The 21476-nt window shown below is 36.8% G+C and overlaps 1 protein-coding gene across 4 annotated transcripts in view; it reads left to right on the top strand.

The window, feature by feature from the left end:
* LOC108101621 (inactive dipeptidyl peptidase 10) overlaps positions 1-21476 on the top strand; it is a 319002-nt gene that overhangs the window by 204569 nt on the left and 92957 nt on the right. For all 4 annotated transcript variants that reach the window (XM_043208357.1, XM_043208356.1, XM_043208358.1 and 1 more), the window contains 3 exons: positions 1113-1407; positions 1481-1613; positions 1666-1854. In XM_043208357.1, the coding sequence (XP_043064292.1) occupies positions 1113-1407; positions 1481-1613; positions 1666-1854 (617 nt within the window). The remainder of the gene's footprint in view (positions 1-1112; positions 1408-1480; positions 1614-1665; positions 1855-21476) is intronic.

Here is a 21476-nt window from a genome sequence, read left to right as displayed (position 1 = left end):
TGCACGCAGTACATATGTATATAAGTCACAAAGGTAGATCGAAAAACGCGAAACAAATTGTTACGCTGTTGTTTTTTATCATATTAAAATGATTTCTTCTTCTTTTTAAAATCACTTAAATTTCGAATAAAATTTCATAAAAATCAGATGACTATATCATATAGATCGTTGAAAGAGAAATATATATATTAAAAAAGTTTTCAATAAAAACCGAAAATCTAATAATAGGAAACAATATAAAAAATACCTTTAGAATTTGAATTTTCTTTTTATAATACCCTTGCAGAGCAAAGGGTGTTATTATTTAGGTCAGACGTTTGCAACGCAGTAAAGGAGACAGCTCAGACCCCATAAAGTATACATATTCTTGATCAGCATAACGATTTGAATCGAAATACGTCTGTTCGTCTGCCTGTTTGTCTTTAAACTAGTCTCTCAGTTTTAAATCTATCTTGCTGATAGCAAGCAACCCAAAAGCAAGCAGTGTACAAGTCGGAAAGAGCCGGATCGGGCGACTATATAGGCTAGCTCCCATACGAGAGTTTGAAAAAAAAATTCTCACGCCATTGTTTTTATTATTGATTTCTTCAATATGGCATTTTCCAACGACATCGTTGTTTTTAATATGGATTATGGATTATGGAGTATGGATTTAATAATCCTTGAATCAAGAAAATTTTATTAAAACGATAGAAATAACGAAAAAAAAATTATAACAACATTTTCATCAGTCAAGCATGGATTTTGGAATATGTAGTTTTCTAACGGCTCGTGAATTACGAATTAAATTTTACCAATGTTGGACAACTATATTATATAGCCGCCATATAAACAATAGTCGTAAATATGGAAAATTAATAGAAAAATCGTCTTAGCTTCGATGTTGTTTATGAGTGTAGACAAAAAAACTTTGATTTGCTAACTTTTTTGATATATTTTAAGACGGACCAAGTCAATGATAATCAATACATTGTAGGTTTGAAAACGTCTTTTTTATTGCGTTACCATTTTTGACCAAATTTACAAAATGCTACGCAAGGAGGCGTCGATCTAAAGTGTTTAACTTTTGTAAAAGAGAATTAAAATCCAATAAAATCTTTTTTTCATTTTAGAAGAAATCTTTGGTTCTCCAGAGGCGATTTGGTCTTCCTCTGATGGCACACATTTTTTGTTCGCATTATTTAACGATACCAATGTTGGTATGATGACTTACCCCTGTTTGTCGTCCGGAGCACTTTTTTCTGGAAGTGGATTGCTTTCTCGAAATTTCTTCCCAGAAACCAAAAATGTAAGATATCCTACTCCAGGCACTGCCAATCCAGAAGTCCAGTTGTGGGCTGTTGACATTACTAATTTGAGCGCTATACAAAAATTTCAATTAAAGCCGCCTGCCTCTCTTGATGGACAGTAAGTATTAAATGAATACTTCATTAATCATGTATAAGTAAAAAATTGATTATTTTGTTTATTTATTTATCAGGGACTATTATCTCACATCAGCAGGTTGGATATCTGATACAAATCAACAAGTATCGGTAGTTTATATGGGAAGATCTCAAAACTACAGTGTGATCTCAATGTGTTCAAAACTGCGCGACTGGAGTTGCTTTGAAGTAAGTTATACTTTTTAAAATTGACGATAATTAAAAATATTTTATATTTAAGATCCACTCTGAACGAGCACCAGAAAATGAATGGTTGGATATTTTTCCTCACCCTGTGTTTTCTTCGGATGGAAGTAGTTTCTTGTTACTGTCAAGTATTCATGAATCCGGTCACTACCAGTTTACACATATAAAACATGTTACCATATCACAGCGAAGAGTATCTGTTATTTCTCATGGTCGATATGAAGTAAGTATTATTAAAATTCGTTAAAGTCGATTACACCATCATTTTTATATTAAAATTTGTTACAAACATTATTATAAAGTTCTCAAATATAGATTATGCATTTACTAGTCAGAACTAAAAATGCAGTAGCAAATCTAATAGAAAAAAACGGTAAGCAAAACAATTTAAAAAAAACTTGGATCTGTGAAATGGGTGTATGGTGGACCAAATGTTGAGTTAAGCACGTAAACATTCTAGAGCTCCAAAACTGTACTCAATGAAACACAAATTATTGGCTTTTCTTTCGTTTTAATATTGAGAGGATCTTAAACAGGTTCTCGGTTCTTTGACTTTTTCACCTGATAACAAGGTTTATTTCGAAATCACACAATTCATATTCCCTTAACGTATACATGTGTCGCAGAGCTAGTACAATTGTTTTGTGGGCACTGACATACTGTGCAGTTGAGCTTACTACACATTAAAGGGATAAATTCTTAGGATTCTGATGTTTCTTGGGAACTGAACAGCTTGCGCTGTGCTTTTGTCTTTCTGTGGATTACGCTTCTTTGTATGAGAATACAGCTGCAGACGAATACCCATTGCCTCCTATTTCTGACCACATAACCAAATTGTGATGGGCAAGGTTTTTCGCATGTATCGATATTGCAAGCGGTTTATAACAAATACCGGTACCTCCGGATTTAATTGAGCGTACAGCTTCTGTCGTGAATTCTTGACCATGCCTTTTGGTAAACAAATTTCCCGTCTTTTTTTTCAGCGTGCTATATTAAACGCATTTGGTAAACTTGCATACACATACACCATACATACATCGAAGATGATTTCATTGCGGCTAAAACTAAGAAATTTAAAATAACTAATCTTTCTTAAAATTGGCATGGAGAATCTTATTAGTAACGGAAAAGTTCGTTCATATGCACGTGAAACTCAAGCGTTGACTATCTATCACCTCCAAAAAGCGTTACGCAATTGAGGCATCTCAAAGAGATTGCCTCATATTTAAGGCAGTTAGTGCCAAAAAATATCTGAGACATAAAAACCACTCCACTTAGCCAGGAACCAGTGCTAACTATGTTTTACCCTCAATATTTGATAAAACTAACTATGTTTTACCCTCAATATTTGATAGAACTAAACCCAGATGCCAGTTCATTTCTCTATGAGGCTATATCTATACTAATATTATAAAGAGGTAAAATTTGTTTGTTTGTTTGTTTGCAGCGAATAGGTTCCGGAACTACTGGTCCGATTTAACAAATTCTTTCACCGATAGAAAGCTACATTATGGTGGAGTAAAGTAGGCTATAATTTGTTTTGAAAAAAATTAGGGACAGTAAGAAAATTGCAATATTGTCGCATATAAAGTGAGTTGCTACCTCAACACACTGACAAACACGCTACCATAGCATTTTAACTCAATTTTTGAAGTTTTCATTTATCATTTCCAAGTGAATTAAGTTTTTTCACATATTATGCAAACTTAGTGTTCTCTGCTCAGTTAATTTCATGGACAAACGGGTATTGTGTTCACTGTGAAATTGCGAAAAAAAAAAGAATTTTTATTCAATTTAAGTTGAACTGTGAAAATTATGTAAGGATATTGAGGATAAATTCACCACTCTGTCCATAGTCCAAAATGCTTAGAGGACGACGTGCAAACATTGGCCGCAGACATCCAAGCCAGCAACAAGTATATTCACAAAACTTAAGCGAAGAAAGACAAATGAGCTCATGAAGATCATTGACATCATTCAATCGCTTGGCATTCCAATATGACCCCACTGCGAACTACAGTGATAATGAAAATTTAGATTGCAGTGCGTTAAAGTTTAAAAGAGAAACGGCTGGATTGTGCTGCGCAAGTGGAAAAGTCAAACTGGAAAAGTGTTAAATCACCATCTTTCTATACTTCCATATATTTGAAAATGTTGGAACATTGACTATTATGTTGGTAAATTGTGTTGACCAGCGAAGCGGACACAGGACCTCTAGTTGCTACATAAAAAGCCACATGTTGTTAAATATTCGTACGAGCTTGAGACTTTAGCAATTGTCATTCTATCATTCTATTTTTGTCAATATATAGAGGGACTAAATTTGGCATATATTTGGACTGAAATTCTCACAAAGTTGGACCTATCCCCAAGGGTAAGAGGCTTTCTGCAGGCGTTAACTTTTGATCTCAAATATAAACAAGAAGGAAGCTAGCTCCGGCAAGCCGAAGCTTATATACCCTTGCAGTCATCAAATATGTCGAACAAAATACATACAGGCAGGCTCCGGTTTTCACTTTCACAAGATTCTCTTGTTTCCGTTTTCAAAAACGAGAATTGGTGCTCCCGTTTTCACTTTCACAAGATTTTTTCGTTTTCAAAAACGGGCAAGTTTTTTTGTCAAAATGAAAAGTAAATGCCTTTTTCTACATGAAATCGGTTCTTAATTGCAAAAGGAAAAAAATAGTTGACTCCTTGGTCTATTGATGTTCATTTCACACCATCAGTAGATCAGTCTAATTCGTATTTATTTGTTAAATAATTTTTTTCTGACCCCATCATGATTCACAAATAAAATATTTGCCGTCGGCAACACCAACTTTAGTTTTGCTAAGGGGTCGATAAATCTATTGCCAAAAGTTATCGTCAATGCTGCTGTACTTGTAGTGGAACAAAACAACCACTTAAAAATACTTATAAAATGAAAACGAAGAAAAGAATATTTGTAAAGAAAAGTTTTAAGCTTTTTATAAATAAATATGATTAATTTCCTTTCTAAAAAGGTAAAAGTGCAGTAAAAAAGTTGTTAAGAATAGTGGAACGAAAACTGCAAAAAAGGTGGCAGCCCGTTATTGTGGGAAACAGCTGATATCTGATGGAGGCTTATTTGAACTTTTGAAAATGTAAGTAAGACAACTTAATTTATGTATTTAAAATTAAATGCAAAGCTATTGTTTTCAGGGGGAAGCATAAGTCAACGCTCCAGGATGAAATCAAAACCATTCCGATAACAAAACGATGACAAAAAGTTTGTCAAAACCGGAGCACCTTAAACGAAAACGTACGTTTCCGCCCAAAAACGAAAACGAAAAATAAAGGAAAACCGGAGCCTTCCTGATAAAGGCTAAAGAGCATCGAAGCTATGACGACTTTTCTATTCATTTTTCATATTTTCGACTATTCTTGATATGGCAGCTATATGCTAAAGTCGTCCGATTTTGATGAAAATCAATTCGATATTCAAGAGTCGTTAAAAAACTCTGTTTCAAAAAACATGATTGTCTTATGAAAATCAACGATGTTATCATTTTATTTCCGTTAATTCTATAAAGATCGAAAACTTTCCTATGGCAGCTATATGACATAGTTGTCCGATTTTTATGAAATTTTTTCCTCGGTTCAAGGCGCTGGTGTAAAAATCATGCTCGTAGAATAAAAAAGAACGACGTTACAATTTTTTTTTTCCATTTATATAGGTATGATAGAGTTATTCGACTTTGATAAAATTTAATCCGAAATTCAATAGTAGTTAGAAAACGCCAACTGGAAGAAATCAAGTCGATCTGATCAAAAACAACGGCGTTAGAATTTATTATTTCAATCTCTTGTATGGGAGCTATCCGATATAGTCGGCGCGTTCCGACTTATATACTGCGTGCAACAACTACACACCTTTTGGGAAAGTTTCAGCAAGATAGCTTTAAAACTGAGAGACTAGTTTCAAGAGAAACAGACAGACGAACAAACGGACAGACGTACAGACGTATTTGGATTCTGATCGTGATGCTGATCAAGAATATTGTATATACTTAATGTGGTCTGAGGTGTCTCCTTTATTGCGTTGTAAAATTCTGACTGAAATTATAATACCCTTTGCTCTGCATGGGTATAAAAAGGAGTCCAATTGGAACACTGGCTGTTTCCGAGCAACATCGTTTTCCTGAGGGAGCAAAGATATCTTCTAGGTTAAAAAAATAATGAGTTTCCAGACAATTTCGACAAATACTCCAAGTTAGGAAAGGAATTCTACACAGAAAAATACAAAGACATGGTAACACCAAATGCTTTGCAGTCATCCCGCGGCTTTTAAAAGGGCAGTAACTAGCAAACTAGGGCTTTGGTGAATTTTTTTTTCTTCCCAAAGAATCGAGCTACACTAAGGCTTGATCTTTCGGACGCCAATAAGCGAAGAAGAAGTAGACAGAAAATATGTAAAAAAAAAAAAGATAAGGAAAGTATAGGTGGTAATGTACGTTAAGCCAATCGTAGGTTTGACGACAATAAGAGTAAAATTTCTAAAGTTCAAAAAGTGAAGAGCGTCATTAAGTCAAGTTTGAACAGAAACTTAAAGATCAATTTAAGATAATTGAATTGCTAGATGAAGACACAGTTTTACTAGACTGCGAAAATAAATGTGGCACTATAACGCCGTGCTCGATTTATTATACAAATTGCCTGGAGATCTAGTAGAAAAAATGAGTACCAAATTTGAAGGGCTGTAACTTTAAAAAATGTGCGAGAAAGCACACAATCATGTCTTGGATGGATTGGAATTTAACCATGATATGAGCAATGTCGCACTGGAAATCGCCTTCAAAGTGATTTCAAATAAAAAAAAACGGGTTGACTTCCAAATTATGAATCCCGACATTGCTTGCGTCGAATGCAGTGCGTTTTTTGTATACTATGTATTAAGTTCTTGTGTGCGTGACTGCACGTGACAAAGCTTGGGACCTCGTTTTAAAGGCGGCTTTCGCCTTTTTTTTAGCCAGCCAGCACACGTGATCTATGCTCTAACGATGCTACAGTGTCTCTTTGTGAGGGGTGTTTGAAAATTCACCGTTTGACCCCTTTGCACTTGCCCGGCGAGACCGATGATCAGAGCTTGCTGTAGTTTCGAGGTCTCTCTAATCTGTCTCAAACAGTGTTGCCAACTCTGAGTGGTCATTTATAGCAGTGGATGCCAAAATAAATAGCCAAAAATAGCTAAATTTCTTCAAAAATAGTAAATTAAAATAGCCGTTAGTTTTCAATAATAAAATCTTATATTTTTGTACATTCAGTGTTGATTATTTAATGATTCTTCTTCGTTAAGCAAATTGCTTAAAATTTGCCCAATTTCTACCTCCTCGGAACTCAAATACTTTTCCATTGTACCAATCTGTGAAAGGCACTTATGGGGGGACGTCGTACTGAAAAAAGCATTTTTTTCTTTTTCTTTTTTAGTTTCAGCGTGCGATACAAAGTTCCACAACTTTGCATTCAATGTGCACTTATAATATTTGCAAAATGGTTTTGATTTGTTAGTTAAATCTTTTGCAACACAGTCCTTATATTGGGGATCCTCCAACCAAGCATCGCGAACTTTTTGTTTATACATTTTAAGAAACAACCGCACAAACACAATAATCAGTGACAGTGGCGTATCTAGAGTTACTGGCGCCCGGGGCAAAGCGGAAAATTTGCGCCCTCCTACCCCTCTGCCTTATGAACGTGACAGATTATTGTTTTTCAAATTAATAACATTTCAAATTTTTTGACTATTTAAAGGTTTATTAAGGGTAAAGTTTTAAAATTTAAAAAAAAAATTTTTTTTTATTTATTTTTTTGAATTTTTTTTAAATTTTATTTTCTAAAGACGAATGTGTTGAGAATATTGTGTAAAAATACAGCGTTTTAAACGACCGAATTTGGACGTATTTTAACGTATAAAAATACTTTGAATCGATTTTCCCGAAAACGTTTTTTTGAAAGTCGGTGAACATCAAAACTCAAAATCTACCTAACCAATCCTTTTCAAATTTGTAATACAAAGGCTCCACATAAATATACAGGTAATCAGGAAGAGTTTTTTTTAATTTTCAATTTTTTACTATTTTTTAAAAATAAATTAACTGCGATTTTTTGAGCTAAAATCGCACTTTTCACTTCCAAGTGCTATAATCATATAGATAGATCAAAAAAAAATATAAGAATAATGGAAAAAAATTTATAACGTCGTTGTTTTTCCCACGAGCAAAATATGGATTTTTTAAAAACCCTTGAATTGAGAAAAAAATTTCATTAGAATCTGACAACGTAGTTATATAGCTGCCATAGGAAAGATCGAAAAATCTATATAGAAATTATGGAAACTAAATTATGACATCGTCATCATTCATCAGAATGGTTTTGGAATATAGAGTTTTCTATCAACTTTGCAAATACGAATTAAACAATAGTCGAAAATTTGGAAAATTTATAGAAAAAGCTTCCTTCTTGTTATAATTATTTTGTTAGATGAACATGAATTTTCGAAACATACAGTGTAATTTAAATACGATTTTGCGCCCCTTAGATTTGGCGCCCGGGGCACTTGTCCCTTTCGCCCCACCCTAGATCCGCCACTGATCAGTGAATTTGAATGTAGAGATGGTAGCATTGCGAGCGCGAAACGATGTTAAGAAAATACGAAGTACCCAAAAGCTACATACATTTAAAATACACAACTCGATCACGCAGGGCTGTAAACAAGGTGTCTATGTATCAATAGCCACAAACAATGTATCTATTGCCAACATACGATTTCCGATAATTTAATTTGAAGGTCGACGGTTTTTAGTCGACTATAAATAATATCAAATACAGTAGAATCCGCTTATAGCGACTTTCAAGGGACCGACGATTTTTCGTCGTTATACCCTGAAGACGCACTAAGCAGAAGGATTTAAGTGTATAAGTCTGTCTGGGGACCAATCAAGCCATCGAGTTTTCGTCGCAATACCCGGACGGACACTATAAGCGGAGTCGTTATAACATGATTCTAGTGTATTACAAATTATTTAAAATAGCTAAAAAATAGCACATTTCTTTTATGAAATAGCCAACATAACAGGCTCCTGCAAAATTGAGTGGTTTCTAGTTTAAGGTCATGCCAAATAGCCAAATCTGGCCAGAAAATAGCCAAGTTGGCAACACTGGTCTCAAAGCCTTTTTGTTACCGTTTGACCAGGATAACAGTGGCCTATCCTGCATTTAGACCCCTCCGCTTTTTCTAGGCGCTGTTCTCTTGCACTTCGGTTTATAGATAGTATTAAGACTAGGAAGAAGCCATAACTTTATAAGACTTAACTTGTAAGCTGCCCTACATTAGCGTAAGTAACCTGAATCCTGAAATGGATCGAATTCCAGAGGAGCTAATCCAAAGTTCTTCTTCATTTTTGGAAAGAAGTACATTTAACAAGAAAGGAACCTAGCTTCGGCAAGCCGAAGCTGATATACCCTTGCAGTCATCAAATATGTCAAACAAAATACATAAAGGCTAAACAACGTCGAAGCTATGACAATTTTTCTTTTAATTTTCCATATTTTCGACTATAAATCATATGGCAGCTATATGATATAGTTGTTCGATTTTGATCAAATTTAATTCGTAATTAAAGAGTCGTTAGAAAACTTTATGTTAGAAAAATCATCCTTGTCTGATCAAAAACAACGATGTTAGAATTTTATTTTTAAGTTACCTTTTTTTTTATTGTTTTCGGTTAAAGTGCATAAATTATGCACAAAAATATTTATGCCACCTTTTAAGTGATACGATTTCTTTTTTTCATGGTAAATTTTATGAAATTATTATTATGAAAATAATTAACACAAAATATTATTTTTTTTTTACTTTCAATAAACTTTTTTTTTTTTTTAAAGTGAATTTTTTTCTAGATTTTTTTTTTTTTTTTGGCTTTTTTAGAGGTATCCTCGCGTTACAAGTTCCATGCTTAGTCGCCCAGAGTATAGAGCTGGGAGAAAAAAATTTTAAAGCACTGTGATAAAACCCTAACGGTATATTTGCTTAATACATTTTAATTAATAGATATTGAACTTGCATTCACGCTTATAACGGTGAAAAAATATTTTCCCAATATGTGATTATAAGGCTGTGAAATATGCAAAAACACAGGTTTTTGGGACATTTGAGTGTGCGTAAAAGCTGATTGGCTATTATTATTAAATCCACAAACTTATATTTTTTGTTTTGAATAATAGAAGTGAAAAATAAGAAAAAATCAACTCAAACATTTTTTTGTCGCACAGTGTAATATACAGTGGTCCGGTTTCTATGAAATTTTTTCTCTCATTTTAAGGGTTGTTAAAAAACTTGATACTCAAAAAATCATGCTTGTGGGATAAAAAACAACGATTTTATGAATTTATTTCCATTAATTCTATATATATTTTTCGATCTCTCCTATGGCAGCTATATGATAAAGTTATCCGACTTTGATAAAATGTAATCTGAAATTCAATAGAAGTTAGAAAACGCCATCTTGAAGAAATCAAGTCGATCTGATCAAAAACAACGGCGTGAGAATTTTTCATTTCATTCCCTCGTATGGGAGCTATCCGATATAGTCGGCCGATCCTGCCCGTTCCGACTTATATATTGCGTGCAATAAAACACACCTTTTGGGAAAGTTTCAGCAAGATAGCTTTAAAACTGAAAGACTAGTTTGCGTAGAACCAGACTGGAGGACAGACGCACAGACGTATTCGGATTCTGCTCGTGATGCTGATCAAGAATATATATACTTTATGTGGTCTGAGGTGTCTCCTTCACTGCGTTGCAAACTTCTGACTGAAATTATAATACCCTTTTGCTCTGCAAGGGTATAAAACACATAACCTGAAATTTTCAGACTTGAATTTTTTTAACCATGTTCAATCGATTTGGGGGCGAAACATTGACCTAGTGGTTCTAAATACCTAACCTTTAAAGGAAAAAAAATAAAAGGAGAAAAAAGGAAAAGAGAAAGAAGGAAAGCAGAAAAAAGGAAAGGAGATAAAAGTAAAGTAGAAAAAATGATGGAAAGAACAAAGGAAAATTGTGAAATTAAATACATTTTTTTCGACCTTAAACCACATAACTGATGGTCGCTTTTTGACCACTGGACGAGCCTAGTATGATAAAATTAGAGAATTGATTTGCCATCTACACTAATTTAAATCATGTTACTTAAATGTCAGAACGAAAATATTTCATCCTGCGCTAAAATCAATTACTGATCATTGCCAATGGAATGCGATACCGAGTACAAAATGCATACCACAAATACTACTAGCACTAGCCATATATTTTTTTTTCCCAAAAATTTAAAACCTATAGATATGGGTGAATATACAACAAAATAAAAAACGACAAGTATTTAAATCTTGACCCAAAACATAAATCTAGTTAGTTAAAATTAAGTTTTTAGAAGCTGGGAAGTTAGCTATTTTGCGCAAGTCTATTTGGATGAGCTTGTAGCTTAATCGTATACTTTGCTTTTACAGTGTCCATTTTGTCTTTTGCAGATCCCTCATTTTAATCTCTATAAATGTTTTCTTTCCGTTTGTACCACGGTGCACCAGTTATAGTTTTCAGTATCTTTGATTGAGCTCTTTGGATTTCCTCTAGGTTAACAACGCAGGCGTTCCCTCGTGGCTCGGAGCCATATTTCCAAATTGGTTTGAGGAATGCATTGTAGAGAAGTATCTTATTCTGAAATTTAAGCGCAGAACGGGCATTTATAAATCAATGTAGGCTTCTTGATTTTAATTTTATTTGTGTTCTCTTAGTGTTCAGACGAACACTATTAAGACCTATGCGCATGTGCACCAGGCCCAAGCCATAAATAACTATACTATAAGTGAGTGCTGCGGACACTCATAGTTTTTAAGTACAGGCTATTTTAGTCTAAAAATATATTAACCACTTGAAAGATTGGAACACACCAAAAGGTTGCTGTGCGAGGGTCAAAGATAACTCTCCCTCCTTGCTAGCAAACGCGGCCTCTGCGTAGGCCATAGATTTTAAATATTCCCTATATAAGTCGAACTCAAAACCAAATAAAACCAGTTTCCTACAAAAACTCAACCGTGTAAGTGTTCTTATTTCGAGGCATTTACATTTTGGTCCATCGAGGCACCCTGCAGTTTTCTCCCACCAGTGGTAAGAGACTCAGGAGTAAGACCAGCACCTTAAAGAAAAATCTTTCTTAAGGTTGCAAAAATAAGTAACTCTAGTATTCCCCCACCAGTGGTAAGAATCAAGAGTATAAAATAAAAAGCAAAAGGATACTAAAGAGTCCTTATTGTTTAAAACAAAAATTTAAAGCATTTTTGTGGTCGAGAAATTGGCAATAATAAATTAAATACAGTTAAATTGCCATCAGGCAACTGTATTTGGGCGTTTTCGAGGCCCTAAGTATAAACATCGAAAGTGAAAAAAAAATTTTTAAGAATTTTTGTGGTCGAGAAATCGGCAAAAATAAATTAAATACAGTTGAAATTGCCATCAAACAACTGTATTTGGGCGTTTCCGAGGCCCTAAGTGAAACATCGGAAGTGAAAAAAAAAATTTTTTTTTTAAAACATAATTTTAAAGTTCAAAAATTCGAAAAAAAAAAATCATCTGTCAGCGGCGGCATTAACGGCAAAATTATCGGCATCAGCAGCAGCAACAACAATCAGCTGCGGCAGCAACAACATCAACAGCGATAACAACAGCAACAATCTTCAGCTGCATAAACAGCAGCGGCAACAACAATCAGCAGCAGCGGCAATAACAACAACAGCAACAATCTTCAGCGGCATCAGCAGCAGCGGCAACGACAACAACAGCAACAACAACAGCAGCTACAGCACCAACAAAAGCAACAGCAAGATAAGTCAATTTTAAGTTGTTATATTAGAGAATAGTATTATACTAGAAAACTAGTAAAAATAAGACTAAACTTAAGAACGACCTATCTGTTTAAAAAAAAAAAAAAAAGTAAATAATCATGTTGTCCGCGCAAGTAATTGCTCTTATTAAAAGGCAAGTAGAAATAACTACCGCCAGTAGGGAATTACAAGAACTCCCATTCTTGTCAGCCGAATTAATTAAAAAGTTTGATACACTTAAAGACGAGTGTATCATAAATCACCGAGCCCTGTTAAAAATTGGAGTAGTCGATCATGACTACTTTAAAAATAATCATTATGAAGAGATGATGCTGTGCTTTGGGAAAATTAAAGCACGCATTAACCAAACCTATAAGTCCGCTGAACTGTCCGATAGCCAAAGTTCGCACGAAACGGCCACGCTAGATAAAAAGCAAGCTAGATAGAGCAATCAATAAGCTAGAAGCTTACCTTAAAGAAACCTTTGACGATATTAGGGAAAATAAGATTACAACCTTCCAAATAAGGATTGAGAAAATAAAATTTTATTGGGACAGGATTGTAAGCTTAAAACAAGTCCAAATGACTGATGTCACAGATAGGAGATACGATGAGGTTCTAGATGAGCTAGAATTTGATATGATCACTGTGTCAAATAATATGACAAAGAAATTGATAGATAGTGTGCCAACAAAGGTGGAGGCAACAAGTCAAAAAATTGATGATTTGCCAACTCTACCCGAAATTCAGGTACCCACATTTTTTGGAGATTCCAAAGATTGGGACCTATTTTATGAGTTATTTAATGAACTCATTCATGTAAGGGAGGATCTAAGTCCTACCCTAAAATTCAATTATTTGAAGATTTCCCTTAAGGGAGACGCTAGGAATGTAGTTTCTCACCTACTATTGGGGTCTGGAGATAATTATGAAGCCGCTTGGGAGTTATTAACCAAGCGGTACGAAAATAAACGGAAGATATTTTCCAAGCAATTAAATCGTCTTCTTGAGCTTAGTAATTTAAACATTGACTCAATGAAGCAATAGCGTATGTTTATTGACACTATTAATGAGTCAATTCATATGATTAAACTTAAGGCACAAATTTCCGATGATGTGGATATCATCTTTGCCCACATTATCATAATAAAATTTGATAAAGAGGCTCTTCAATTATATGAAAGCCACATTAAAAAAACCAAAGAAATCCAAGTACTGTCTGACGTTATAGAATTTTTAGAGCAACGACTTAGTTCAATAAGCTCTATTCAGGATGAAAAACCCGTTAAAAAAAATACATTTAGTAACAGTTCAAAAGAATTGTTAACTAACTGTTGCCCCATTTGCAAAGGTGTGGGGCACACCATATTTTATTGTAGCAAATTTAAAGCCTTAAATCCATTAGAAAGAATGGAAAAGGTTAAAAAAGCTTCTTTATGTTTTAAATGTTTGAAACACCCTTACAATAAAAAATGTCTTAGCGAAATTGTATGTTCGCTATGTAACAAAAATCATCATAGTATGCTTCACATGAGCTATAAAAAGAACCCAGAAAAAGTAAATACATGTATGACGTCAGAGCAGGCATTATTAGCTACTGCACGCATTAAAATAAAATCCTCAAATGGAGAATTCAAAACTTTTAGAGCTTTGATAGACAGTGGTTCACAAAGCACAATTATTTCTGAAGAATCAGTGCAGATTCTGAAGTTATCAAAAATCAAAACTCAGACAGAGATCAGTGGAGTATCGTCCACAGGAAAGTGCATCTCAAAGCACAAAGTTAATCTTTTAATAAAAAGTAATAACTCTGAAAAAATTTCAAAAGTGGAAGCAAGAGTACTTCCCAAATTAATAAAAGCTCTACCAGTCAGCAAAGTTAATGTTGACAAGGCGAAGTGGAAGAGCTATAATTTAGCGGACCCTGACTTTAATAAGCCGGGCCGTATTGATTTAATAATTGGAGCCGATTTATACATTCAAATTATAAAAAATGGAGTGGTTAAAATAAACGGTCTATTAGGGCAAAAAACCGAGTTCGGGTGGATTGTCTCTGGATGCAAAAAATGCAAAGGAGAAATAACAATAGGGGCAACCACTATCAAACTAAAAGATATGGATCGCCGTTTTTTATCCCCCCGGCAGGACCTCACTTCGGAGGTATTAGAAAGTGCAAAATTTGAAGAAAGAAAAATTGTCTTATCAAAAGATAAAAATAGTCATCCAGCTAAGTGGCCGTTGGGGAAAATGGAAAGGGTCCCTGTCAGGAAAGATAAAAGAATCAGAAGGGTAGATCTTAAAATACAAGATAAAGATATCACTAGATCTGTCACGAAAAATGACCACTTAAAAAGAGCAAAGTTTTATGACAAACAAGAGGCTGACCCAGAGCCAAGAATAAATACTAGAGGGACATCGAAGATGTCAAAACTCGGGTTTATTATGGTTATGCTTTTATTTATATTGAGTTATCAACTTTCTAACGCATCCTCCAGTATTACAAAACCAAAATACACCATTGAAAAAATAAATGGTACATCAGCCATATATCTTGACCCAATGGGCGATGTGGAGATTGTGGCATCTTCTTGGAATTTAGTAATTTACTATAATATGGATTCTTATTTTGAAATGTTAAATAAAGGCAAAGAACTATTACCCAAAATGAGAATGATTTGCGAGAAACTTCACAGTTTTGAAGATCAGTGTCTGTTAGTTTTAGATAATACAGAGAGAAAGATTTCAGACTTGGAAGAAAATAATCAACTTTTTATGAGTCAAAGTAAAGCAAGAAATAAGCGAGCTCCCTTTAGTTTTGTGGGATCATTATATCATATATTGTTTGGGATTATGGACGAAGATGATAGGGTACAAATGGAAAATAACATGAGAAATTTAGTAAGCAATCAGCAAAGTCTTGTCGAGTTAAGTAAGAATCAAACATCCATAGTCGACTCTACAGCTAACATTTTGAAAAGTACGACAGAGGATATTAACGCCAACTTTAAAGGAATGAATCAGAGAATTGCCAATATGACTGCTCTACTTAAAGAATCTTATTATGTGTACAAGGAATCAATCAATTTCTTCATGATCACGAAACAATTAAGCAATATAATAGGTGATTGCGAGAAAATACAATCAGGAATAATAAGCCTATTAATTGACATCAATCATGGTCGACTCAATACAAACATGCTAAAGCCTAGTCAGCTTAAACTCGAAATAGCTAAAATAAAAGACATGTTGTCAGAAAATTTAGTGTTGCCAGGAAAAAGGACAGGGACAGAGTTAAAAGACGTTTATACCTTACTGACAGCAAGAGGGTTATTTGTGGATAGAAAGCTAATTATTAACGCAAAAATACCTTTGTTTGGAAGACATGCGTCATTGCTTTATAAAATAGTTCCAGTTCCTGTTAGAATTGACGAACGCATGATAATAGTTCATACCGAGTCCCAGTATTTAGTCTACAATTTTGAAATAGACGCATACCATCTAATGGCTGAGACCACACTTAATAAATGTCAAAGGTGGCGGTCAAATAAAAGAGTTTGTGAAGGAAGTTGGCCTTGGAGAAGCGCTAACGATAACAGTTGTGAGCTCTCGCCACCTCAACCAAGCGACAAGTCAAAATGTAGATATAAGTCAATTATTGAGAAGAAGTCATACTGGGTAGAGTTAGACAAAAGAAGTAGTTGGCTCTTTAAGGTTCAGCGTGGCACTAAGGCTCGGGTTCAATGCATTAATTCCAAACTAGAAGTAATCGATTTACCTGAACAAGGAGTGTTAACAATTAGAGCAGATTGCACTGCTCGGACAGATGACGACATATTAGTTGCTCATCATAGTATTCAACTAGAAGATCAGGGAACTATATCATTATCACATATAAGTGAAATAAAAGAAATTCCTAAAGTAGTTTGGAGTCCAATAGGTACACCACTAATTAGCCATACCGAAGAAATCAAAAAATTATCAAACGAAATTAATTACCTAAAGACACATAAGCTAAAGTTACATGACTTAGATTTTCATCATGTCACTGGCCATACTTCATTAATGTTGGCGATTATAATAATAATAATATTAGCTGTATATTTTATAAGAAAAATAAAAATACAAAGGCAACTACAAGCCATAGCTATACCAAGTAGCATACTTAGCGTATGAAAAAATAATCGTTAATAAAAAATCTGTTATGTACAAAAATAAAGAAGCCATTAAATAAGGTCATTGCAAGTTGTGTAGTTGCTACAAAATAATATCGAATAAATAAATACAGTCCACTTACTTTTGTATTGCAACAAGGAGCAAATAAATTATATGCACACAATCTTGCCGGCCCTTGGCAGAATGTTCAGACGAACACTATTAAGACCTATGCGCATGTGCACCAGGCCCAAGCCATAAATAACTATACTATAAGTGAGTGCTGCGGACACTCATAGTTTTTAAGTACAGGCTATTTTAGTCTAAAAATATATTAACCACTTGAAAGATTGGTACACACCAAAAGGTTGCTGTGCGGGGGTCAAAGATAACTCTCCCTCCTTGATAGCAAACGCGGCCTCTGCGTAGGCCATAGATTTCAAATATTCCCTATATAAGTCGAACTCAAAACTAAATAAAACCAGTTTCCTACAAAAACTCAACCGTGTAAGTGTTCTTATTTCGAGGCATTTACACTTAGCTTCGATGTGCTCTCGCCAAGTAAGCCGTCTATTACGATGGACTCCAAGATATGTAACTTCAGTTGTTTTTTGTAAATTAATGTTGTTTATAGATATTGGGGCCAAGTTTGTCTGTTTAGGGTAAGTGAAACGTGTTTGCTCATTTTTCGTTAACATTTTTGCGCCAATCTACTAGCCATTTCTAAATGTTGCGTTACTCTTATGGCGCACCTAGTGCTCTCGCGGAAACCAACTTGGTGGCTTGGAATGGCATTATGGGACTGTTTGACTTAATAACCCAATTTTATTATGTTGTTGAACTCATGGTGAGAAGATTTACTGCACAGTTCGGCAAATCTACAAGCATTTTAGGTGAGAGTAAAGAGGTTTGAAAGATAATTGTTGTTGCGACTCACTTTCGATTGGTCGACATATATCAGATGTAGCTTTCCACAATGGATATCGTCTTCTGTTTGGGGAGAGTTGCTGCAAATAGGGTAATTGAGATCAATTAATTTCATCCTCTAGAGCTGTGCGTATAAGATAGTTAGCTGTTTTAAGCCGCTCCTTCGAGGCAGGCGATCTGTGAGATTACCTCGACCCAACTAGATCTATTGTACCCCCTATCTGAGAGTTCTACTCCTCAGGCTACTTAGTGCTGGGCAGTCTGATATTATGTGTAGGGGGTTTCATCCTCACTATCACAGAATCTACATGTATTGCTGTTTGCAATCCCTATATTACATAGGTTTCCTTAGTTTGCAGTGTCCGGTTAGTAAACCGGTAACTCTTCCCTAGTGGTATAAGTTTCTTAAACCTTTTCATGTCATAATTGACAATGAGGGTTTTGGCTTGTCTTTAGCCTGTGGTGTTATCCCAGTAGGCTTTCCTCATATGTACCTCTTCCTTTCTTAGTCTTAATCTTTGATTGTGTGTCTGCCTATGCCACAGTAAGGCTCGGGTCCTATAAGGGGTCGTTCCGCCCCTAGTTTTGCTAGTCTGTCGGCTAGTTCATTCCCGGATATATCTTTATGTCTTGGAATCCATCTTAGTGACAACCTGTTGTTGCTGCCCAGACCGTCCTATGGCGCACACTTCAGCTTGGAATATGCTGGTGTATTGGCCTAAAGATTCATGTTACTTGATTTGTGGTCCTATTACTCCAAGGCCAGTGCCTTGGCTTGTTAGTGACCCGTCCGTATACCATGCTATGGTGTGACTTGTCATGGAGTGTACTTCCCTCATGGTGGTCCATTCTTTCTTGTTGCTCAGGTGAGCCGAGAAATTCTTTTCGAAGATAAATTCTACTGTCATTTCGTCCCTGGGGTGTGAACTCAGGGGAAGTTCGACTAGTAGTTTTGCTGCATCCCTCGAGCTGGGGATGCGGTCACTGCCATTACCAGAAGAAGTGATTCTTAATAGTGTGGCTTTCCGCTATAACTCTTCTACGCAGTGGAGTGAGTTCCATGAGAACTTCCAGTGCCGCAGTGGGACAGGTCCTCATTGCTCCTGTCATACATATGCATGCCAGTCTTTGCAGTCTTTGTAGTTGTTTCTGTGCGGTAATGAGCCTAGCTCTTTTACCCCAGGCTACTGAACCATATCTGAGTATTGGCCTAACAATTATAAGGTATAGCCATCTAATGATTTGGGGTAAGGTCCCCCAAGACTTCCCTGCAATTTTTCGACAGGTAAAGAGAGCCCTGAGGCACTTGTCCACTCTCTTTTGCATGTGGGTTGCAAACGTTAGTCTCCTATCGAAGGTAACTCCGAAGTACTTAACTTCCCGGCTTATTGCTACGGGAGTACCTAGTAGCATGATTTGTCTCATTTTCTGTAGTTTGTATTTCTTTATAAAAGGAACAATGACTGTCTTTGCGGGATTGAGGTTAAGCCCAACTTCCCTGCACCAGTCAAGATTTATCTTGAGTCCGAGTTGGACAATATCGCAAAGCGTTTCTTCAAATTTCCCTCTGGCTACTATTACTATGTCATCGGCATTGTATTCCTCTATCGGCGAGTTTCCTTAGTAGTTCATCCACTAGTAGGCTCCACATGGAGTTTTATCTCTCCACCTTGCGGACATCTTAAGAACTGGGCTCCTAATATGGTAGTCTACCAGCTTTTCCAACGTTTTAAGACAAAACGAAGTTAAACTGATAGATCTGAAGGACTTGGGGTTGGTGATGTCTTTCTTCCCTGCTTTGGGGATGAGGACAACCCTAGCTCTACGCCACGCTTTGGGATGTGTCCAATTGCTAGGCTACTCAGCATCAGTCTCCTTTAACGGGTTAGGAGTAAATCCAGTCCCCGCTGCAGGAATGATGGAGAGATACCATACAGACCAGGTGACATAAATGTTTGGAAAGTCCCAATTGCCCATTTCAGTCTCTCCGGAGAGACTAGAGACTTGGCAATTGCCCAGTCCTCTGCGCTGGGTCTGAGGTGTCTCGGAGTGGACATTTCTTCCATTAGGGTGGACGTATCTTCCGCCAGGGGTTAGCTCCCGGGGAAGTGAGTATCAAAGAGTAAGGCTAGTTTATCCCTGTCAGCGGAAGTGTAGGTGATATTACATTTCCTCAGGGCTAGGTTACTTTCTGATGCAACTTTGGCCATAGCCTTGTGCAATCTTGCCCCTTCATTGGCTGTGCTGATTGCCTCATAGAAGTCTCTATAGTTCTTCCGTTTGGCTTTCCTGATCTCTTTGTTGTAGAGCGTCAGGCTTTGTTTATATTGTCCCCAGTTATCCTCGCTCGTTTTTGCTCTGTTGAAGAGCCGGCGGGTGGAGATGCGGAGCCGTTCCAGGTTGGCGTTCCACCATGGGGCGTCTCTTTCTGCTTTCCTTCTGCCAAGAGGGCAACTGTCTTCAAAGGCATTGGCTATCTTCTTGCAGAGGTTATCCACTGCCTGATCCAATTCTAAAGAATGTCTGGGTATACCTGACGGTTTGTTAGAGAGATTGAGCTCAAGAGAGGACTTGAACCAATCCCAGTTAGTTTTCTTGGGGTTCCTATGGGGGCGTCCCTAGCGATGTTGAAGTCTAATTCAAATCTAATGATACGGTGATCCGACATTGATTCCTCTGGCGACACATGCCAGTTCTAAATAAGTGGTCCTAGAGACCTGCTCATAAGAGTTATGTCTAGGACCTCCTCTCTTACTCTAGTAATGAATGTCGGTGTGGACCCGACATTACCGATTTCTAGGTTACTATTCATAATGAATTCTTTGAGCTGCTCACCTCTGTTGATGATTTCCGGTGGTGGGCATGCTGCATCCCCAGCAAAATACGCCGATGCTACGGCGATCGCTGGTAACTTTCCTGTGCCGCTCACCGTTACCGCGACACAGTCACTGCTTAGAAACTCTGAAAAGATATTGTAATTGATATCTTTCCTTATTAATATGCACGATATTGGGTGTATACCCCGTTGGTCGCGTATTACCTTTGAGTCCTTGGTGTACAGGCCTTTAATGCCCTGGCTACACCATGGGTCCTGAATGAGAGCTAGCCCGAGATGTTGGGAGGTGAACAACCTGGCCAGAACGGCGGATGCCGCCTTGGCCCGGTGTAAGTTCATCTGGGCTAGCGGCGTGCTGCGGTGTGCAGCCATTACTGGAGCGGGTGCTCCATGTTTTGTGGAGGGGGCGGGCATTCCCCTTCACTGCCTTCCGTCAGGGTGACGTCGGCCTCCTTCTCATCGATATCTTCCAGGAGGGGCTCCTGTGCCACCTCCTGGGAGGGCAAGGGCTGCTCATCCTCACTCCCATACGTCCATATCGGCGATAGCCTCCTCCTTTGCACCCATAGGCTCTTGTGGCTTGTCGAAGGATTCCTCGACCTCCACTTTGCCGTCTGTGGGGCCAGGGGGCGCTACTTCTGTTGCGGCCATCTTTGCCGCCTTCCTGAGACCACTCACCGAAACGGTCCCGAATCTAAAGTTCAGCTAATGCCCTTTAGAGACGGTCTTGGGTGAGTTGATCGATCCCAATAACGAGGAGTGCCCCGCCTCCGTCGTTCTTTCGGGAGATCACCTTCCAGGCATCGATCTCCATCTTTTCTCCTCGTCGCCGCCGCCTTCAATGTGCTCGGCTCAGGCAGGGGCAACGTTTTGTGCCACTGGTCGTGGTTCCTTCGCCTTCTTCAATGCTTCATCAGGTGTCATGCCGTGCTGAAGGTACCTGAGGTGTGCTGCTGTGAAATGCTGCTCGCATTCCAGAAGCATATTTTTAACCATCTAAGCAGATTTTTTTTTTGTTTGATTAACAGCTCCAA

The sequence above is a fragment of the Drosophila ficusphila genome, unplaced genomic scaffold (genome assembly GCF_018152265.1).
Source record: "Drosophila ficusphila isolate 14025-0441.05 unplaced genomic scaffold, ASM1815226v1 contig_414, whole genome shotgun sequence".
Taxonomy (NCBI): domain Eukaryota; kingdom Metazoa; phylum Arthropoda; class Insecta; order Diptera; family Drosophilidae; genus Drosophila; species Drosophila ficusphila.
Note: the sequence above shows the minus strand (reverse complement) of the source record. Positions and strands in the feature narration are given on the sequence as shown.